At 34.1% G+C, this 21631-nt stretch overlaps 1 protein-coding gene across 1 annotated transcript in view; it reads left to right on the top strand.

The window, feature by feature from the left end:
* Window positions 1-2827: 2827 nt before the first annotated feature.
* The window catches only part of LOC142345459 (uncharacterized), a 44134-nt gene continuing 25330 nt past the window's right edge, over window positions 2828-21631 (top strand). The window contains exons 1-3 of the mRNA XM_075397518.1: window positions 2828-3350; window positions 8474-8592; window positions 10309-10463. Of these exons, the coding sequence (XP_075253633.1) occupies window positions 3258-3350; window positions 8474-8592; window positions 10309-10463 (367 nt within the window). The 5' untranslated portion in view covers window positions 2828-3257. The remainder of the gene's footprint in view (window positions 3351-8473; window positions 8593-10308; window positions 10464-21631) is intronic.

Genomic DNA, 21631 nt, shown 5'->3' with positions numbered 1-21631 from the left:
TGGGTACAAGTGTTTTAGGAAACATCTTTGAAGCAAGTTTTTGTTTACTGAACAAGTTACGAAGCCTAATTCAATGAAAAAAAATAGCCAGGATTCAAAATCTTGCAAGAATCTTGCAAGAATCTTGCAAGATTTTGAAATCCGGAAAAAAAATTTATGTGTTTTTGGTAGCTAAAACTAACTGAAAACCAAATATCATGATTTATATCAGAATTCTTGATCAGCAAAACTGAAAATAAATGACTTTTTTCGTCAACGTCTTTTGAATGTGAAATCTTGCAAGAATCTTGCAAGATTCTTGCAAGATTTTGAATTCACATACAACTTTCCGACAAAAAAATAGAAATTACTCGAGGCAATCAAATCCGTCTTTTTAAAGTTCAATTTATCTAATAAAAAACAGAAACATTTCAATATTTCTCTTATCTTTCATTAAAACAAATTATTTTTTAGAGAAACAAACAGTTGGGACTTTTTGTTACTGATCCTGTCCGTAATTTAGCATGTTTTTGTTGTAGTAAAAAAATTCCAATTAATTTGAAGTCTAATTATCTTCCTAAGGAGATTTAAATTAACCCATGATGCCTTCAGTTGATAGCTGATAGTGTTAATGTCCTTGAAGTGTTTTCATTAAGAAAAATCGATGTGTTTTTGAAAATTCATCTTTTGTTCTTCTTTCATTCAATTTATTGTTCAATCTTCATGTCAGAAAATCAACCTTGGCTTTCTGGTAGATCAAACATTAACTTCGTTTTTGATCTTATGCTAGGTAATGCTTCTTTTTGGGACAAAGAGAAAGCAACAGTCGGAGTTTTTTATTTCTGATATTTTGCAATGTACCGCAACAAACTAATTGTAAAAATGATATATTAGTTCGTTCAACCAATCTTAAAGTCATCTCATAGAAAGAAAAAAACTGTTTCAAAAATATGGCATTTTAGTTCTGTGGTGCTTTTAATAATTCTTGTTCCAAATCTTTTTTTGTCAAATCACACAAAAGACACCAGCCTCAAGGGCGAGATGGGAATTTTCTCCCAGTTCACAGTAGTGATCTTGGGTGTTCATAACTACTAAGTGGACTTGAATTACGTTCAGAATTGTCCACGTTGCACCGTTTTTAGCCGTTCTGCTCAATTGTTTGAGAAGTTGGTGTCTCCCATTAGCCCAAAATTCGCGGGTGCGCTTCATGTGTTTGACGATTTCTCCAAAACTACTGTACCAAATTGAACGGCCATTGTCTTTTTTGATGAACACTGAATGACCTTGTTTGCAGTGTTTAGTTGGTTTCCCAACTCGGCCTAAAAAAGAAGTTACTAATGTTTAAACTTGAAAATTGCGTTGTTTTAGCGTACTATATCGGTACTCTCATAGTTTATTTCTGTTACTCCGCACATTCCGGTCCATAGTCCGGAATGAAAAGGTAGGGAGAAAGCACAAATTTTATATTGGAAAACCTCAAAAGAGTCAATTTGTTCTTGACTTAAGATCATTTTCCGATAACTTTTGAGCTTTTCAAATTTTAGCTATTCCTTTTATCTGGTGTTTGTCGTTTTGTTTGTTTTGGAGAACTGTGTAAGTGCGGATTTTTTACCGCACTGTATCAGTACTCCTATAGTTTAATTCAGAAACTCCGCCACTGCCGGTCCCCAGCCCGGAATGAAAAAGGAGGAGGGAAAAACCAAAAAAACATACTGGAAAATCTCAAAAAAGTCGGTTTTAAGCTTGACTTGAGATAATTTTCCGACAACCTGTTTGCTATTGTAAATTTAGTGATTTATTTTATCTGGTGTTTGTCGTTTTGTTTGTTTTGGAGAACTGTGTAAGTGCGGATTTTTTACCGCACTGTATCAGTACTCCTATTGTTTAATTCAGTAACTCCGCCACTGCCGGTCCCCAGCCCGGAATGAAAAAGGAGGGATGAACCACCAAAATCATACTGGAAAATCTCAAAAAAGTCATGTTTTAACTTGACTTCAGAAGATTTTCCGACAGTTGATTAACTATTTCAGCTCAACCGACAGCAAAAAAGCGGCCAGGTAACCAGGACAAAAAGGTAAATGTAAATTCAAAATCTTGCAAGATTCTTGCAAGATGGATTCAAAATCTTGCAAGAATCTTGCAAGATGGATGCAAATCTTGCAAGAATCTTGCAAGATGGATACAAATCTTGCAAGAATCTTGCAAGAAAAATGGAAGAACTATGCATTCCCTTGCAAGATTTCTTGCAAGATTCTTGCAAGATTTTAAATTTTTTCATCACTAGGGATAAGTAAACATGAAAGTGTTCAGCTGAGCGATATTTTTATCGTCCTCGTGTCGAATTCAGCGTTTCTGCCACTCGTGTGAAAGTTAAATTGTATTGTATCTGTTTTCAAATATCTGAAATTTCCCATCATTGGTTCCCAAAATAGTCGTGTATTCAAAGAAAAATTAAGAAAAATCATCAACAACAGAATTTCTTGTTAAGAGCGTTTATAGAAAAAAAAGATTTTTTTTAGTTTATGGAAAATATTGATGCTTGTGAATTTACCAGCATCACTGAGAAGAGATTTGTAACCTTTGTGTCAAATGAAAATTTTGTCAATTTCAATCTGAAACAATATAATCCCCTAAGACCGTAAAATATTTCATTTTTTCCTGAACTGATAAAAACAAACATTAAAGAAGATTAGGTTACTTGCATTATTTTAAGATAGTCCATAAATTCCTCTATCTTGTAGGATTAAAAGATTAAATCGTTCTTATAGAATAGTTTGATGTTTTTGAGTTCATAAATTTTGAATAGAAATTGTATATACGCATTATTCATTGAGTCTATGACGTTAAAAGTGGCCGTGTATTAGAATTACTTACAGCGCTGTTAGAGCAAACAATGCATTTTGAAAAAGCAGCAATTAAACTTTCAAAAAATCATTCACAGCTAATAATTTATTCAGCAGGCACAACAGATTGTAAAACTGCAAAACAGTCATTTAAATTCATTTCTGCTCTATTTGGCTTTTTCGAGTTTGGCTGTAACAAAACGAAAGACGCACGGCTTTAATTTTTAGTGTTCTCTTTTCTCCAAATATTTTTTGACGAAAAACCGCTATTTTTTCCTGGTTAGCAGGCAACGAAAAGTGATAACTTTATCAATTGAACATCGAATTTTCTCGCAGTTTTTTAAAATCAGCGAACAAACAGCAATAACAACATTTTTGTATTTGAAATATCTCTTCTTCTACCCCAATTTGTTATTATTTTGGGCATTAGTAGTTATGGTTTACAGCGAGACCCTCTCTAAGGGTTATGGGGACAGAATGGGCATTGAGCGCGTGCTCTTTGATGCCATTTTCACCGGAAGATTCAAGGTAACCTTCAATCCTTCATTACTATAATTAATGAATTATCATACGTCATACATCGTAGAATACCCAGGTTGAGGTTCAGACCAAAATGGCTTTTGATCAGACCGTCCCAGACAAAAGCGACCTCTGATCAGACCGACTCAGACTGAGGTGTCCTCTGATTAGACTATCGTGCGCTCGAAGCTTCGTGGAAGCTTAAAGTGCGCTCGAAAACCTCTTCAGATCAGACTATTGTGCGCTCGAAAGCCATGCCCTGGTCAGACTAGTGTGCGCTCGAATCGGCCTCTGATCAGACTAGTGTGCGCTTGAAAATGCCTCTGATCAGACCGTCCCTGACCAAAGTGACCTCTGATCAGACCGTCTCAGACCAAAGTGGCCTCTGATCAGGGAAGTTCCAGACCATTGTCCAGACAAAAGTGCGCTCGAAGCCTTTTTCAGACCATGTAATTCGAGCGCACCGAGAACATGTGTGCGCACGAAGATGGTCTGATCAAAGCTCAAATCGGTCTGGCCACCTCGACCTGGGTAGCGCTTCAGTGAATTATTTACTAAATGAATATTATAAAACAAAACGTACTGCTAACTCAATTAACTCTTTCATAAACTGATTTACATCTTTGTTGTTAACTCTATCTGCGGTTGATGAAATAAACTTTTTATATTTGTTCTGCTGTGCGATGCAGTTTTGAAACACTTCGAAAAGGCACATGATGAAATCAGATTTTCTCGCTTCAAGTGACGATAGTAAAATCCTGGGTCGAGGAATACTCGAGGAAATAATGTAGAAAACGTGTTGAATTGTGTTTAAATTGAAATGCTCACTGAAATTTTGTTACATTCTTAGCAGTGAATACATAAAGTTAAGCAGTGATTTTTTTAATTTTCGTTATAGCGCAGTTTTTTCAGCCACATTCCCATACGGGGTGAACACAATATACCGATATAAACCGCATCAATACAAAAATTCACCACAATAAACGTAATTCCTACATAAATAGCAGTGAATTGATCAAACTCCTCGACCTGGTATTTTTAAAGTTGAAGCACTCGTTTGTTCTATTTGTCATCTACCAACTCAAACAAATTCCTGGATGAGCTACATATTCTTATTTTCCCAATTCCTGTAATTAATTAATGTTGCCTTTGAAAAAGTTGACTTTATCTGCAGTAATTTATGAATTACTAGTGCCAACAAAGACTACAAGTTTCTACAAAAATTGCATTTACTTAAATTTTGCATGTTTTTTTCTCGGAAAATGAAAAAAAAATTTTGTTATCACACGTCATAACGGAATACAGCTCCACTGACTCAATCGTAGGTTGTTTACTTCGAAAAAATAGCTGACCTGTGTGGTTGCATTTAGTTGTAAGGACGCAAAAAGTCTCTTCAAAGTTAGACGATCAGGAAGCAAATTTTGTGAACTATCGGTTTCCGAACTTTCGCTAGGCCGAATCGTGAAAGACAAGTGTTATAGTGTTGTTTTACCGATATGACTCTATAAAGTAAATGATGATGACGTTGACTTTTTATTTTTATCTATCATTGGTTACATTAATGATATCATGCGCATTTAACAAAAACATCTGAACTAAAAACAAGGTAACAAAACACTTCTACTCTTAGACCTTTTTCATTTAATTTCATTAAACTCGACGAGAAAAGTTTCAAATATCATTATTACCTTCAAGTGTCAGATAGTGCAGCAGTGCACTTAAAACTCTTTTGAATTTTTTTTTGAATCTAAAATCCTCACCTAAAGTTGACTTTAAAACCATAAAAATATTCAAACAAATCCTTAAAAACCATCGTCGAAAGAATTCTGGAAACGACTCGAAGGTAGCCAAAAGCAATCCCTCCAAAAAACTAGTATCTACTTAAACCTCTCATTAGATTTTAAAAATAAAATCTGAAATTAAATCCTGAAAAAAATATCTTAGAAGGTATTGAAAAGAAGTTGAACTTAAAAACTAGAAATAAATTTAGAAACCAAAAAAAATTGTCTCAAGCCAAAATAGGCTATAAAAATATGCCTAATTTGTGGCGTATTTTTCAACAAAAAGGGTTCTATAATAACAAAACTGTACTTTTTTGGTATTTAAAAGCTCTTTAAATAGTAGGCGTCTTTCAAATCCTACTTAAGGCAGTGAAACAAAACCATACGCTTAAAATTGCTAAAATTCGCCTAAAAACCAGAAAAAAGCAAAAAAACGGCAAATTAGCATAGGACTCCTATGTGATATCAGCAACCTGGAAATCAATAACAAAACAATCCTAAATAAAAACAAGCATATTCAAACCTCCTGACCATCAAAAATTAAAAACAGTTTGAGGAAGCCGCATATGATCAGCAAATTTTTTTCGCTTATACAAAATTTCATCACAACTCAATTTCTTGCTGGGTATATATACAGTGGTATAAACAGAAAACCACTCTCTATTCGCTCCGCTCTTCATTTTTTTCAGCACCCAAACCGATCAAAAGTTTATCACGCGTTTTTCTTCAAATTTCACTGCAATTGAATCCTTCTAAGAAGACACTTCTCCAATACGCATTCTTGATTCGTAAGAAAAAGACAACCCCAGTACAATTCAATTGGTTTGATACCATGTTTTGAGATATGAGAAGGAGGAAAACTCATCTAGTCAAGAATACCATCTAAGCGTCTTTTTCCACTTTTGCAAAAATTTAAGATTGTGTTAATTGTTTGGCATAAAATCACCCAAATTTGTTCTCCTTCAAATGAATTCTTTTGAAATACCGGTGGCTGAAATGGAAGTAAATGCATCCAATTTGGGGTATTGGCAGGCCAAATTCGTCTGTAAAATTTATTTTGGAGAAAATTTCAATAAAATGTAGTCACTTTAAGACGGTTTGTTGGAACTTATCAAAAATTCTTTCATTTTTTGCCCTTTCAGAGATATAAAGATCAGAGGTTTATTTATTTCTTTTGGTTCGTATTTTGTGTGGGAAATTTAGCTTCAAAGTGGCTGGAAATTGCTGCTCTAAAACATAAAAATTGGATGCGAGTATTATCAGAGCTTTTGAAAAGTTTCAGAGCTGTTTAAAATCCTTTTTGGCGTGGCTATCTATTGTTAAGAAGCAGAACCTGATTTTACTGTATCCGCCAGCGAAAATTCGCTATAGTCAAGAGCACCAAATCGACAAATGATGATATCGGTATCTTCGGTTTTAAACGCAAGTGAGCTTTGGTATCATCAAAGTCTTCAGTATTGTTGTTTTTGAACGCAATAGAGATTCGTTATTGTCGGTCTTGGACGCAAGAAAATTTTAGTTTTCTCGTTTCTGGACGTAAGAGAGATTCGGTAAGTTTGGTTTTAGAAGATTTACAAGAAAGATCTTGTACCGTAGATTTTGAACGCAAGACATATTCGGTATTGTCATCTTTGAGCGCAAGACAGATTCGCTATCGTCATCTTCGGATATATTGTTCTCTCAAATTAATTTTTGTTGCCAGTAATCTTGAAAGATTCTGGCAAATGACGCTTATCGTGTAAGATCTTGCAAGAGTCTTGCAAACAACGTCTATCTTTCAAGATGCAAGATCCGGACGCTCTTCGCGGAGGAGTCTCACAAGATCTTGTAAGATATTCGTCCATTTTTTTCTGGAAAATCTTATATAGCATTGACAATTTTGATCTCGTTAATAGCCCAGAATATGACCAATTTTTCTTTAAATTGACAGAGTAGACAAAACTTTCTCTAAATTCAAAACTCAAAATTGTGCAATGGTATTGAAATAATAGTTAATTTGGCTAAATCGAGCCTCCAATTTACTAGCTTGGAGCCGGTTTTTCCTTATTTTGAGCCTCTGTTATTTAAGACTCTTCAAAAGAAACATCAGGATGCATAAAACGGCAAAAAGATGCAATATGCGGGTCAAGCGGATGAGACAAAGTTTTCTTTGAATTGAAAGACCATTTTAATTCTCAGGTAATATTAATTTTAATTCAAAAATTTTAATTCTCGACAAAATAGGTTTTAAAATACATTAGAAGAAAAAGGTTAGCAAGTATTAACGAATTAATCAGAATTGAAATTTTCACCCTAGTGATGAGCGGATTCAAATCTTGCAAGAATCTTGCAAGATGATTCAAAACTTGCAAGATTCTTGCAAGAATCTTGCAAGATATCAATCAAGGCCAAAAAATAAATCTGGGTACAAGTGTTTTAGGAAGCATCTTTGAAGCAAGTTTTTGTTTACTGAACAAGTTACGAAGCCTAATTAAATGAAAAAAAAATAGCCAGGATTCAAAATCTTGCAAGAATCTTGCAAGAATCTTGCAAGATTTTGAATTCCGGAAAAAATATTTATGTGTTTTTGGTAGCTAAAACTAACTGAAAACCAAATATCATGACTGACATCAGAATTCTTGATCAGCAAAACTGAAAATAATTGACTTTTTCCGTCAACGCCTTTTGAATGTGAAATCTTGCAAGAATCTTGCAAGATTCTTGCAAGATTTTGAATTCAAATACAACTTTCCGACAAATAAATAGAAATTACTCGAGGCAATCAAATCCGTCTTTTTAAAGTTCAATTTACCTAATAAAAAGCAGAAATATTTCAATCTTTTTCTCATCTTTCATTAAAACAAATTATTTTTAGAGAAACAAACAGTTGGGACTTTTTGTTACTGATCCTGTCCGTAATTTAGCATGTTTTTGTTGTCGTAAAAAAATTCCAATTAGTTTGAAGTCTAATTATCTTCCTAAGGAGATTTAAATTAACTTGACTTGAGCAAATTTTCCGACACAATTTCATGCTTAACATTGAAATTTTTAGCTCGTCTGCCATCGTCATCTAGCCAGGTAACCAAAAAAAAGAATTCAAAATCTTGCAAGATTCTTGCAAGAAAAATTTAAAATCTTGCAAGATTCTTGCAAGAAGAATTCAATTCTTGCAAGAATCTTGCAAGAAGAATTCAATTCTTGCAAGAAAAATGGAAGAACTATGCATTATCTTGCAAGATTTCTTGCAAGATTCTTGCAAGATTTTGAATTCTTTGATCACTAGGGCATGATTCGATTTTGACCGTTCTCAAGAAATGTCACTTCGGGTACATCAAAACCTTTACGCGGTTAAAATTTTATTTATTTGTGCAGTACCTGCGGAGACTGTTGGATGCTGGATTCAACCCTAATGTGGTGGATGACAACAGAATGAGTCTGCTCACACATGCATGTCTCATCGAGAACCATCTACAACGACAGTCTCTTGTAAAGTAAGCCCGTTTCCAATTATTCCACAAGGTAGCACCTGCTTGTGAAATAAAAGGGATCAGTTGAAGGCTAGAAAAATCTTTTAGTTGTCCCGGTTAACCATAGTTTCAGATTCAACGAACCAAGCTTTTAATAAATCTTTTTGCCATTTGCATTAAGTTTATCTACAGTTTCTCGAAACCAAAAAAAATCATAACAATTGGTTTTTCGAAAGTGGAAAACTAGCACACTTTCCTTTCTCTGAAGACAAATTTTAAAAATCTTTTTCTTGCTTTAAAAGCTTAAAAAATGCAAATATTTTGAATTTCAACGTCAAAGTTTGCTCGATAGGCAGTCTTGTTAAGCGCTTCAAACTACTTTGCGTTTGTGTAGATTTCCCAAGTTTTCCCTCAATTATTTCGTTCATTGCTGATATGGTTGTAGTTCAATCAACGTTCCACTAATTCAGTTTAACGTCCCTTTTCCTGTTCGTTATTTTAATCTATTATTTTCTTATTTACCGTCAACTCAAGCAACCTGCGCAACTCCCCTATGATTGGGTGAATCAAGAAGAAATAGTGGATAAACAAAGTCCTATCTCATTAAGTGACACACTATTTCAGCTCCAATATTTAACCAGTAGTTACTTTAGCAATTGTTCTGCGATATGAAAAGTTACGAGATCAGCTTTTGATTTATTATGGGCTAGTTACCACCCAATCTAAGACTTAAAATTCCATTTAGCTATGTATTTATTTGATACCGTTATTATAGTAATTTTTTCAAATAATTCTAAGCTCATTCTTTTAAATAGTATATGCTTTGAAGTGACATAGATTACAGTGCAATTGAAAATTGAGTTTATTTTTTTAAAAATTGTTTGCCGTTCCTGGAAAATTCAATTTTATGAAACTATTTCATTCATATCATTTGCATGTGAGTTCTGATAAACATAGATAAATATAGCTTTGCTTACAAACGAATAGCTTCCTAGAACTCTTTGTGAAATATATTTGTGAGATATTACATTTGAACTAGTCTTTGGGCAAACCTTTAGGTTTTTCACATTTCTTTCAGACGCTACATGAAAAAAAATAGCAGATATCATGAAGGTGAGTGGTTTGTGTAGGTAGCTGTTTTAACTCCAAACAAAAAAGTACTAAGTAGTGTTTTGTTAAAAACTTAATGTAAAAACTGGAGTTTTGATTGCTCTCAAACCATGATTGCGTTTTTTTTCTATGCAAAATTTTGATTTGATCTCTTCTTGTGCTTGCTCCTGAGCTAGCTTAAATCAAAGCCCAACCTTTGCCCGTCGTTGGAGAGCCATTTGTCTGACGGTGTTCCGTTGTCTGTGCCGTCTCAAGAAAAAAATCGTTTTACAGAGCAGCCAGAGTTTCTTAGAATAAATTTTTATCCTATGAAGTTTTTAGTTTCTTTTCAGCTTAACTGTGATATTTCCACTAGTTTCGCGGATCGAGGTTATTTGCGGTTAATTGTTCAGTTAAATATTGAGGCTTAAAACATTGCAAAAAAAGACGACCAACATTTTCAGGGAAGCAAATTTAAATCGTAAATAATCTCGATCCGCGAACCATTCTAGTTAATAGTTATAATCGTAAATAACATTTATAAAGTAAAAATTAAGAAAACGAGATATTTTTGTTCGAAAGCCAACGCCGCGTCCCTGGTACGTTTTGAAAACAACGCTACGAAAAGTATTTTACAATTTTTGTTTACAGACTTCTACTTGATCACGGTGCAGTTGCTGACAAGAGAGACAATTTTGACATGGACAGTGTGATGCACGCCACTCTAGCTGCACACTGTGACATCATTCAACTGCTCATTGATCACTGCAGTGACGACATCGATGTCAGACACTTGTCAACTGAGGGTAATCACTTCATATTCTATCACGTGTCTATCATATATCTATGGTCATTCACTTCATTTTCATTATTGAATCCGACTAGAGCGTTGGCAAGAATAATGGATGCTAGGCTCTGTCTCTGTTCTCACTGGTGCATTATTCTTGTATTTATAATATTGTTTATAATAATGGATGACCAACCATTGATAAAAAACTAGAAATAAATGTTAGTACAGCATAGTAAGGGTACGCGCAGCTTTTGTCAGTAGGATCACATATTGTAGGATCACATATTAGGGCTCAGCAATTTTATTTCATGAAAAAAATAAACAGTGTTTAGAAGCAAAGGCTAAAAAATATTGATTGAAACTGAACAATATATGAAACAAAACAAGTTAACTCTAAATAAGGGGAAAACAGAAATAATGGTTTTCAAAAATGAAAAGTCACCAGCTGTCAATTGCCTTGAATATAAAAGTCATTCTTTGAAACTAACAGACGAATGCAGATATTTAGGTGTTATTCTTGACAAAGAGTTGAAATACCAAAAACAACCTAATAATGTGATCAGTAAAATGGCTTTAGCTATCAGATCAATCTATTTGGTACGCAATCAAATAACTTTAAAGGCTCGAATAATCTCTTCAGATCATTTGTTTTGTCGCATATAGAATTTAGTGCAATATTTTTTCAAAGTTTGCCATCCTACTCAATTGACAGAATAAACAAACAAATTAGGTGGGGCATAAAAGTTTACTTTTCTTAACCAAATATGGCAGTGCTCATAAGCTACCTCTTGAAAATTAAATACTTCCCGCAGAACTCCAAATAGCAAAAACTTCATTAATTAGACTTTTCGATATTGTCCAACAAACAAACATACAAGTCCATAAGCAATTCAGAATAATCGGAGACGTTGAAATTACAGTAAATAATTGTACAAATGGTTTTTCTCTCACAACAAAATGTAAATCAAAGTGGAGTTAAAATTCAATTATAAGAAACTTTGTTCGTAAATGGAACAAACTTTCAAAAGTTTCAAGAAAAGAAAAATCAAAGAAACAGTTTTAAAAAATTAAAAGAAGAGATGCAAAAAAGACACAAACGAGTTCCAAGAGACAGAAAAATTGAAGGTTTTAAAAGTCTATTTTTATAAAATAATTCACAAAAACTAGAATTTGAACCTTAGTTTTTTTTTAAATATTATATTTAGTTTTTTAAAGGAGAGAATTAGTATATTTGATTTATAATATTACAACATGTAACTTTAACGTCGTGGTTATTCGAATTTATATGTTTGATTTTTTTTTAAAAAAAAAGAAATACTAAAAAAGTCGTGTTGGTGTTCAAACTCTTAAGGAACTCAGATTGGCAGGTTTAGGGATTTTTTAACGCAAAAGTTGATTTTCATTGTTTATTGAGGGAGGCTATTCGAAGAGAGAGAATTTTAATCAAATTAGAGTGTTCAATATCCACGCGTATATTTTTACTTCTCTACAATAGTTTATTTTTAAAAAAAATAGCGTTTTCGGCGATACAAACCCTTGTCCAGAAATTATTGCTTTACAACATAAGAAAATCGTCGGTGTGTTCGGTTTTGGTCAGACGAAAATGACGAAATCCCTTACGTTTTTTTTCTTTGTTATAGTCGGTATGTCGGTTTTTAAACAAAAAAAATTGTCAATGTGTTTGGTTTCTTAGATTCGATATGTTCGAAATGAATTGAAGAAGCAGAAAGGATCAAAAATACACCACAAATATTTGGGTCTCTCATTAGAGCCCCCATGAAATTTTATTCGTCCATTATGGTATATTTACCATGATTGGGGGGCTATAGGTTATCTTACCGTAAAGTTGGGAGGGGGGCTGTAATGGAAAATACCCCAACTATTCTTGTTGTGTTGAACTTCCAACCAAAAGGCAAACTTACATACCAAGTTTTCTTTCAGTTGAAGAACTCCTTGACCCGCTGAAATCCACTTTTTAAAATTTGTTTCCCGCTTATATGCAACTAAAAACAGATGAAATTCTCATTTTTTTCATGAAAAAGCTATCCCAAAATTTTTGGTGCTTTCGACTATTATTACATAGGGAAACTTACGTATCATGTTTGGTTCCATTTGACACGGTTGAAACTTTTCTTGCCTCGAAAAATATATCCCGTTTATATACATTTAAATACAGTTGAAAAGTCGAACATTTTCCGAGAAAAGCGCATAAGGGACACAAACTTAAACACAATTTTGGCTTAATTTGAACAACTCCTTAACTAAATTGAACTCCATTTTTTTCCTGTTATCTTACATTCATGTGATCAAATAAGAGACTAAACATACCACAGAATATCGTACGTTTAAAAACAAACATAGCTGACGTTTTGACAGTTTCTTAAAATTGAAACCAAACATACCAGGTCTAGGAGACCAGACGTACCGACTATTATATTGCGTTCAAAAACGAACATACGGAATCTGAGTAACCGAACATAACAAGTCGAAGAAACCGATCATACCTAATGTAAGAGACCAAACCCACCGACGAATTTTTTAAGTTTGAAACTGATAAAACGGAACATTTAATAATACGTTTTTTTTCAATCTTCTTGACTAGTTTAAATGTAAAGCTGCTCAAGATATTTATTTGATGAAGAAAAGGGGCGTTCGGAAACTATTTGCAGCTTTTTGTAATTTCATCAGTGCACATTTACTTTTAAAAAAATTTTTAACAACAACTTGCCGATTAATTATACACTGTTAAAATATGAGATCAATTGACCTTCTGCAATCGTCGTAGCTTGTTTTTTGTAACAATATACCGTACGTTTCAATTGCGCTTGAACCAGTTCCATGCCTCAATTTCCCATAGGCCTTGATATAAGTCACCCGCAATTGATCATTGGGCCACTTTATAAAGCAATTGTTTTGTTTTTTTTTAGTTCCGCAAAGCGTAGGGGACCGAAGCTCTTATCGGCGATGTGTTTGTGTTTTTTGTCATCAAAATTATTTTCAATTTTAATCATTTTCGAACGTTGGGGGACCTAGCCTTGAAAATGACCTATTTGTTTTGCCATGCCGTCGGTTAGCAGATGATAAAGAAAATAACTATTTCCAGCTTTAGAAATTCGAGATTTTGCATCTTTACAATTTCCTTTCAAATTGATCACAAGTTCGGTTTATTTTAGTTGGGGACTAAACATTTAAGGGTTTCTACGTAATCGTATTTGAGAAAAACACAGAAAGCACACATTTATTGCAATTGTGGCCCCCAAACTTGTCAAAATCATTTGCTGTTGAAAATCAAAGCCAGTTAAACCACGCAAACGGATGATTCGACTTATCTGGTGCCATAAAAATGCAAATGATAAAATATCTTCAATTTTTTCCGAAAATCTTTTTATAAAAAATTTTACATTTGGAAAAACAATAACCCTGAAGCTAGTGTAGAATTTTTTGATAGTTTCAAAGATTAGTAGAATGAAATGCGAAATGAGAGATCAATTTTAATTTTTTCAAAAATATCTCTAAAAGCCACAGTGAGTGATTATTTTTTTGTTTCCCTGAATATTAGTCAAATTAGTGCTGAAAACCTTAACAGCGTCCCAGGTTGCCAACCTTAGAAGAAACTTTGAAAACTTGCTTAGAGATATACGGTGTCGTAGAAAACTTAAAAAACTTGGTATGGATAAAGCCGTTACAAGTTTTCTACGGCAGTGTAACTATATAATGTTTAATTATCAATTCATAAAGTCTGAACTCATAAAACGATTTAAAATATAGAATTTATCTTATTCAAGCTATTTTTTCATTACTATTTAGCACCGGGTATAACTTTTCACACCTCAGAAAACTTAAAAAAAAAACTTAATACCGCGCCGTGGTAGGCGAACATACTATTTTCAATATTTAGCATAGTTGAGGGCGGAGAGGGGCAATTTTGTGTCGATTTTGTGGGCATTTCTTGAGAGGGTCTATCGCAGGTGGAAATTGACTCCAAAACAAGATTAAAGAAAGTTGCCAAAGTAGAAAAATAGCATTTAAAAGGTATATAGGTGTAAAGCACTTGTAATGTGGACGCATACGGTGCATCATAACAGCATTCAATGGAATGTTCCTGAAACTTAATTGACTTTTTATTATCACTATATTGCACTTTAATTGATAACCTGTTAGTGATGTGAACGATGAAATCTTCGAAGCTTTCCAGGTTTCTGATGAAAAATTTGGACAATTTGGCGTATTGTATTCACGCAATCTACTGTCAGTTTATTGCCATTCACAGTGGAGACCTTGACTTTATGAAAAGATTTGAATAGAGTTCAGGGGGTGTACGTTGACTTTAATTACGCAGCAGGGGAAACCCAGTTAACGTCGAGTAATCTTTTTGGTTGTTTGTACCAAGTCTGTTTTTCACGTAAATAGGACGCGGACCGAGATCAATCCCGAGACATAATTATGAATACTCTAAGAGGCTATATACTTTTTTAACGTAAACAGTACCACTAAAACTTGAAAGGAGCAAAAATTTTTTTGTGCATCGTGGTTATCCTTTGTCTCACTTATAAGGTGAAAGCGAAGCTTTCGTTTGAAGTTTCTGTAGACCCAGGTGGTCTAGACCTCGGCTAATGAAAGGACTTTAGCTGGACCATGAAAAAACCTTCTTGAGTCTAGCTAAAGTCTTTTATTGCAAACATTGGGTCGAGCTTAAGTCCAGCCCTAACTGTGAGTCGAGCTAAATTCTTTTGTAAAATTTTGGGTCGAGCTAAAGTCTTTCGAGAGAAGGTCTTTTCATGGCTGAAATGATTCAGGTATGGTCTTTTCGTAATACATTTTGGTCGAGCATTGTTTTTCATAAGTCTGTACCAAGGCCTGGGGAGCACGGTGTAGTATTACGAGAGCCGTTACAAATGAACGGATAACTAATCCCGCATTAGAGCGAACGTATTTAGGCGCTAATTAACCATTCGCCGCGCGCTAAACAAACTAACGCTTGTTAAGACTACCAGTACACAAGTATTTAAACAACTCAGTTCGACTTATTTAAATAACACAATTTTAGGCCTGGAACTCGTCGCTTATATCCAGGATAGAAAACGTACTTTGTTGAACGTAGGCGGCCTGTAAAACCACAGTTTCTTTTCATTTAAATTACTTCTGCTTTTGACAGTTGCAATGCAGATCTTTTCCCATAAGTTCAATAAAGACGAAGCAGATTGCTTCAGGGGAAAAGACAATAGAGTCTCATACAAAAGCCCCCAAGAAGACCATAATTGTTGCGGTTTTAGAAGAGGGGGAAAGCAGAAAACAGGCGCCTGCGAACTCAATGATTGATGCTCTCAGCTTTTTAGATTTTTTTATTCTTTGGAGTTTCAAATATTTTTTCCGTGAGATAAAAAAGAGTTAATTCTCTTGCCTTCTCGGCCAATAGGAAAACTAAGAAGCACCTCACTATGAACGTGAGTTTGTGATTCGCTCCCTATCGGCCCAAACGGAGCTGAGAGGGATTTATTGTTTCTCTCAGCGAAGTGGGACGGAATAAAATTAGAGAGACAGAAACAACTTCCAGAAGTCAGCAGCAGACAACTGCTTTCATTTTTTCGAGAAATAACTTAAAATTTCGACAAGAAAATAATCGAACAACACTGTTTAAAAACTTAAACAAATATTTCTGGATTCAACTTTATAAATTTCTTTTCCCGTCAAAACTGAAGAACTACCCAGCCGAACAATCGCCTTGAAGCTCATCTCGATTTCACCACAACGTAACTGGTAATTAGTAAGCTGTAATTTTATATTTACTCTTTTATTAATTTAACACTTTCAGCCCCCCAACTATTTTAATTTGAGACTTATAGCACAGACAGGTCTTAGGCATATATCTTTGCCTTCGATTTGTTATATCTTTTGTCAAGTTTGACTGGCATACATAAAGAGATCCCGTATTGTGAGATCTGTAGCAGCCCAGCCAAATTTGATAACTGGTGCGCCCAGAGGAAAGAATCACGCCTGATTTTTTTTCTTCTATCCGATCGGATTAAAATAGTAAAATAGCCACTACCACAGAAGTGAAAGCACACTAATAGACAAACAAATAGAGTAATTTATGTCAAATTTACGGCCGAAATACAGTAAATTTACATTGAAATAGTAACAGGCAACTGATTCTTTGCTCCTGTATAATTGTTCTGACTGGTGGGGGTAATCTATGTCCGATTATTAATTTATTTTTATAACAATTGAAGTAATTTCACATTTTATAATCGAAATTTAACCAAAAATCATCCCCCCAAAACCCATTTAGCCTAATTTTCACCCAATTTCCAGCAAATTTATGGTTAAATTTTAGTGTTTACACTTTAAATAACCAAAATTCAACCAGATTTTATCCCCCAATACGTTATTTTATCCCCCTAATTTTCTACACATTTAAGGACACATTGTTGCATTTTCACATTAACTAACCCAATTTTGGTTAAATATAAGCCTTCCTCAGTTGATTATTCACTCTGTTTTATCCATTTCTTGACCCGGTTGGGGTAATATTAATCAAATTTTAACCAAATAGACATCATTTTGATCTAAATCCTCAAATATTAACCAGAATTTAACAAAATTAACGTCACTTTATCATAATTTAAGGGAAACTAATCAGATTTAAGCTATAAAAACATCATTTTTATCCAATTTTAATCAATTTTACATAAAATTAAGCCAATTTAGCGTCTTTTTTACATTATATTATCCCCCAACATAGATTTTTAGCCTGGAAATAACATAAATTGATGAGAATTTCCCCAGTTTAGCTGGTTTCACACAAACATTTTCACCAATAGAGGTTTCAAACAGTGCATGGACCAAACTGGAATAGTTATTGTAGAACATCTTAATTTAACAGCAATAGAAAACACTAGAAGGGGTAAAATAACACGATTTTTTACTGACGGAATTACCTTTGTAGCTATTTTCTACGTGTTTGAGCATAATTCCCCCGCTAATTTTTATCTAACTTATGCACCTGGGAACCCTAATTTTTAGAGTTTACTAACTTTGCTAAAAATTAAAAACAGTGTGATCGAGATTCCTGCAGAAAATTTAGCCAATAGTTAATTAAAAGAGCGTAAATTAGCCTTCTTAACGCAATTTGTACACAAATTTATCATAAAAAAGTTGTTCTTTCATGCTAAAATACGGTCATTAACAGACTCAAGCACTTTAGAAACATTATATATACACATTTCTACATAATAATAGCTACTAAAACACTACTACTGATGTACTAAACATCCCCTATTAAACGTTTTTATACTGTTTTCTGTGTAATTTCATACAAAAATACAATAATAAAACAACAAAAAAACAATTGTTCTATGTTATTTATATGTCATATACTAAAGTAAATGTTCAGAAATTAAATATAAGTATTAAAGTGCAGAACAAAATAGGCATAGTTTCATACTATTTGACAGATCAGAACAGAAACTTTTTATGCATTTACCATCATTCTCCTAACGAAACACAGACCGAAATCTATATTACTTATAAGTGGACTAACCCAAACTTTAATGGACTTTTGGTTGCTCTAAGAAATCAAAACAGTGTGATAGAATTAGCTTAAACGTTATCATCTTCGGTGTGGATGAGCCACCAAAATATAACTTCCCCGTTTGGTTTACAAATTTTAAAAATCATTAAACCAAATACATCAACGTTTCTCCTGATGATCCGAGTTTACCAAACAGAATAAAACTACTTATAAAAACAGAATTAGTCACACAAATTAGATTTTCAAAAATAAACAGATTCCACCAATACTCTGTTGAATTTAAACACTCTGAAAATACTTATCCTTGGTTATTAAATTTTACCGTTGAGCAAACTGATATTTACTCTTGGGTTGAAATTTTTAGCACTGATAACGGCAAAAACTTTGAATTTAAAATACAATCATTAAACGCTTCTAAAAAAATCATAACACAAAACAAACAGTTCAATTTTCTACTTTAGTATTAGTGTTTTTTTACTTAATTGTTATAACAAAAATATTTTCTACACTAATTACCCAAACTAATAGTAATTTATTATAAAATATTCTTTTCACATACTAAAATAAAACAAGGCAGCGAACGTTGTTGCGTACCCTGACATAGCGTTAGAGATATTTACAGGTTTAGATCCAACAGAAGATGCCCAGGAATTCTTCAGTTTAATACAAAGAAAAATCCAATTCTCGCTAGGAACCAGAGATCCTGTGGATGCTGATTTGCAAGCAGCATACGACGCTAGACAAAAAGCGTGGTTTGGTTCGGTTTGGCGTGGGCCAGCAGCCCAATGGTTTGAAACCTTAGCACCAAGTTTGGCTTGGAACGAATTTAGAAATCAGTATATTGCCCGTTTCACTGATGCAAAACATAAGTATAGAAAAAGAATTGAAGTCGAGAGTATTAAAAGGCAACCAGATGAGTTGATAAAAAGCTTTACACACCGAGTAACAAAAGCAGTTGAAAAAGAATGACCTGATCCAGATTTTAACAACGACCAGCGTAACGCTAAGTGTATGGATTACGTTGTAAGAGGATTAACGCCACCTGCACTCAAGCAAAAGGCACATTAGTTGTTAATAGAAACCCCAAATACAACTTGGCAACAATTACAGGATCATGTAGCAACTATGGACTTAAGTTTTTCTGTTAGCAGTGAGTTCACGGGTACTGCCTCAAGTAGTATCGACAATAAAATAGAAATAGAAGGGTTAAAGAACCGACTTACAGAAATTGCAAATCTCATGAAAGATCATAAAATAAACGCCACGTACAACAACGACAATCCCAGATTCAAACAAAACCAGACTAGATTCTGCAAGTTTTGCAAACGTTCAGGTCACACAATAGCATTCTGCTTTAAGTACAAGGACTTTAAAAACGAAAATCGAAACCCACCTCAACAACGAGAAAAGTTCACCGATAATTATAAACGTAGTAGGAGCCATTCACCAGGTCAACAAAATTACAAAAAAAACAATTATGGCAATCCAAATTCTAGGGACAGACACAGAAAAAGTTTTCACCAAAATCAATCCAATTTTCAAAACAACTCTAGATCAGACTACCGACATCGATCACCGTACTCATCAAACTCTGCAAACAATTACCGATCATGTTCTTACGATAACCGATCACAGGAGCAACAAAGTAACTGTAGAAACAACTCTTACAGAGATAGCAATTGGCAAAACAGTAGGGATAGACAGAGCAACGCTCCCCCAAGATCAGACAACCGATATCGCGATAGGAGTAGAGATCAGGATCGAGATAGGACACCTACTAGACAAAACAAGGCAACTCATTCAAGAGTTAGCAGTGATGGGCGGAACCCCCGAGTCCACTTTACCAGCGAAACTCCCGGAGGCTATTACAATGAGGAAAAATACAACGGCGAATATTTGAACTAGACAAGTCTCCGTTCATAAACACTACTAATAGCAAAGCAAGTTATTCACATATTTATATTAATTTATATCAATCCGTCGGAGACAAAAATAAAAATAACGGTTTAGAAACACAGTTCTTGGTGGACACAGGAGCAGCTAGCTCTATAATTAATTACCACACTTAAATTGAATTGTGCAAAACACAAAACATTGAGATGAAAGCTTCAAAAAATCATACTTTAGTGGTTAATGGTGAGAAACTAAAACTGCTAGGTCAAATAACTTTTAAAACTTCTTTCGACATTGAAGTTCCGCATGGATTTCAGCCAAAGATGGCTGCAAGCCGAACTTGTTGGGAATGAATTTCCTTGAATCCACTGCAAAATTCATTGACATAAGCACTCCAAAAATTGTTTAAAAATTTACCCTGAAGTAGCCGTCAAACTATCTAGATACCAAACCAAAAGCTACCCGTATGTTAGTTCCTACAAAATTGTAACTCCTGATAAGCAGATACCATTAGCACCAAAATCAACTCGCGTAATATCAATTAGACCACCAAACGAATTTTTCAGAAAAGGAACCTCCTTTGTAATTGGAAGTGAACTGCAAGCTCAAGGTAATTATACCTAAAATGTTCAATGTTTTAGAAAAGAAAAAGAACTATCAATCATGCTAAACAATCCCCAAAACACCAAGGTTGTCATTCAAAAGGGTCCTATTGGGAACCTCTTGGAAAACATTGATATTAAACAAGACACAGAATATTCTGTATTTGACAACGTTGCATTCATAAACCGCCTAATGAACAGTGACACTAATTGGGGTCAAATATTCCATATTAGTGAGAAACAAGGTCCAAAAATTTCAAAAATTCAAAATTTTTTTGAAACCAACAAAACCCCTGAAAAGCAAAAGAAAACAGAAAAGCGCAAAAGACAGCAAGATTTTACCAACAACTACGAATTGGAAACAGACTTTAGCGACGACCTTAAGGAACTTCAGCCACAATTAGAAACAACTGATGAGAACATCAGACCCGTTGAGCTTCCCAAAGAAAAACTTAATAGATGTGACAAAATCGATCAAACGTTTCTCAAAAAATTTGATTTCAGTCAAGCTGACATCAATGACGAAAACTTAGACAAATTAATGAAAATTCTGACTAAAAATGAGGACGTTTATTCTCAACACCTATACGATGTTGGAAAGATAGAGCAAAAATTTCATGTCAAACTTTTACCAAATTCAACTTTCACAAAACAGAGACCCTCCAAAGTACTATTAGATCATCAAAAAACTAGAAAACCTTTTAGAACAACTGTGTAAAACAGGTATAATTCGGGAAATGGGTAAGGATAAAGAAAGGGTTTCAGAATTTATTAATCCAATCATAATCCTACCCAAGGGGAACACAGTAAAACTGGTTATAGATGCCCGATATTTAAATTCAATAACAGATATTAGCCGATATTCATGGCCACTCGAGCCAATCGGAAGCCTATTAACTAGACTTAAGGGTAATTTCTTCACAACCAGTGATCTTTGTCCAGCTTATAACCAAGTGCCTCTAACTGAGGAAACCAAACAGCTGGTAAGTTTTGTTATTGGTCCAAAGCAATACACATTTGAACGCGGATTTTACGGTCTATGCGGTCCACCTAACTTCTTCAGTCGTATAATGACTATTCACTTTGCACCAATAATTAGAAAAAAAACAAACTATAACGTACCTTGATGGCACCATCATGCAAGCGCAAGACGAAACC

Source organism: Convolutriloba macropyga, chromosome 9 (genome assembly GCF_964194025.1).
Source record: "Convolutriloba macropyga chromosome 9, txConMacr16.3, whole genome shotgun sequence".
In the NCBI taxonomy this organism is placed as follows: Eukaryota; Metazoa; Xenacoelomorpha; order Acoela; family Convolutidae; genus Convolutriloba; species Convolutriloba macropyga.
The sequence above is the reverse complement of the archived record's forward strand: the minus strand, read 5'-3'. Positions and strand labels throughout refer to the sequence as shown.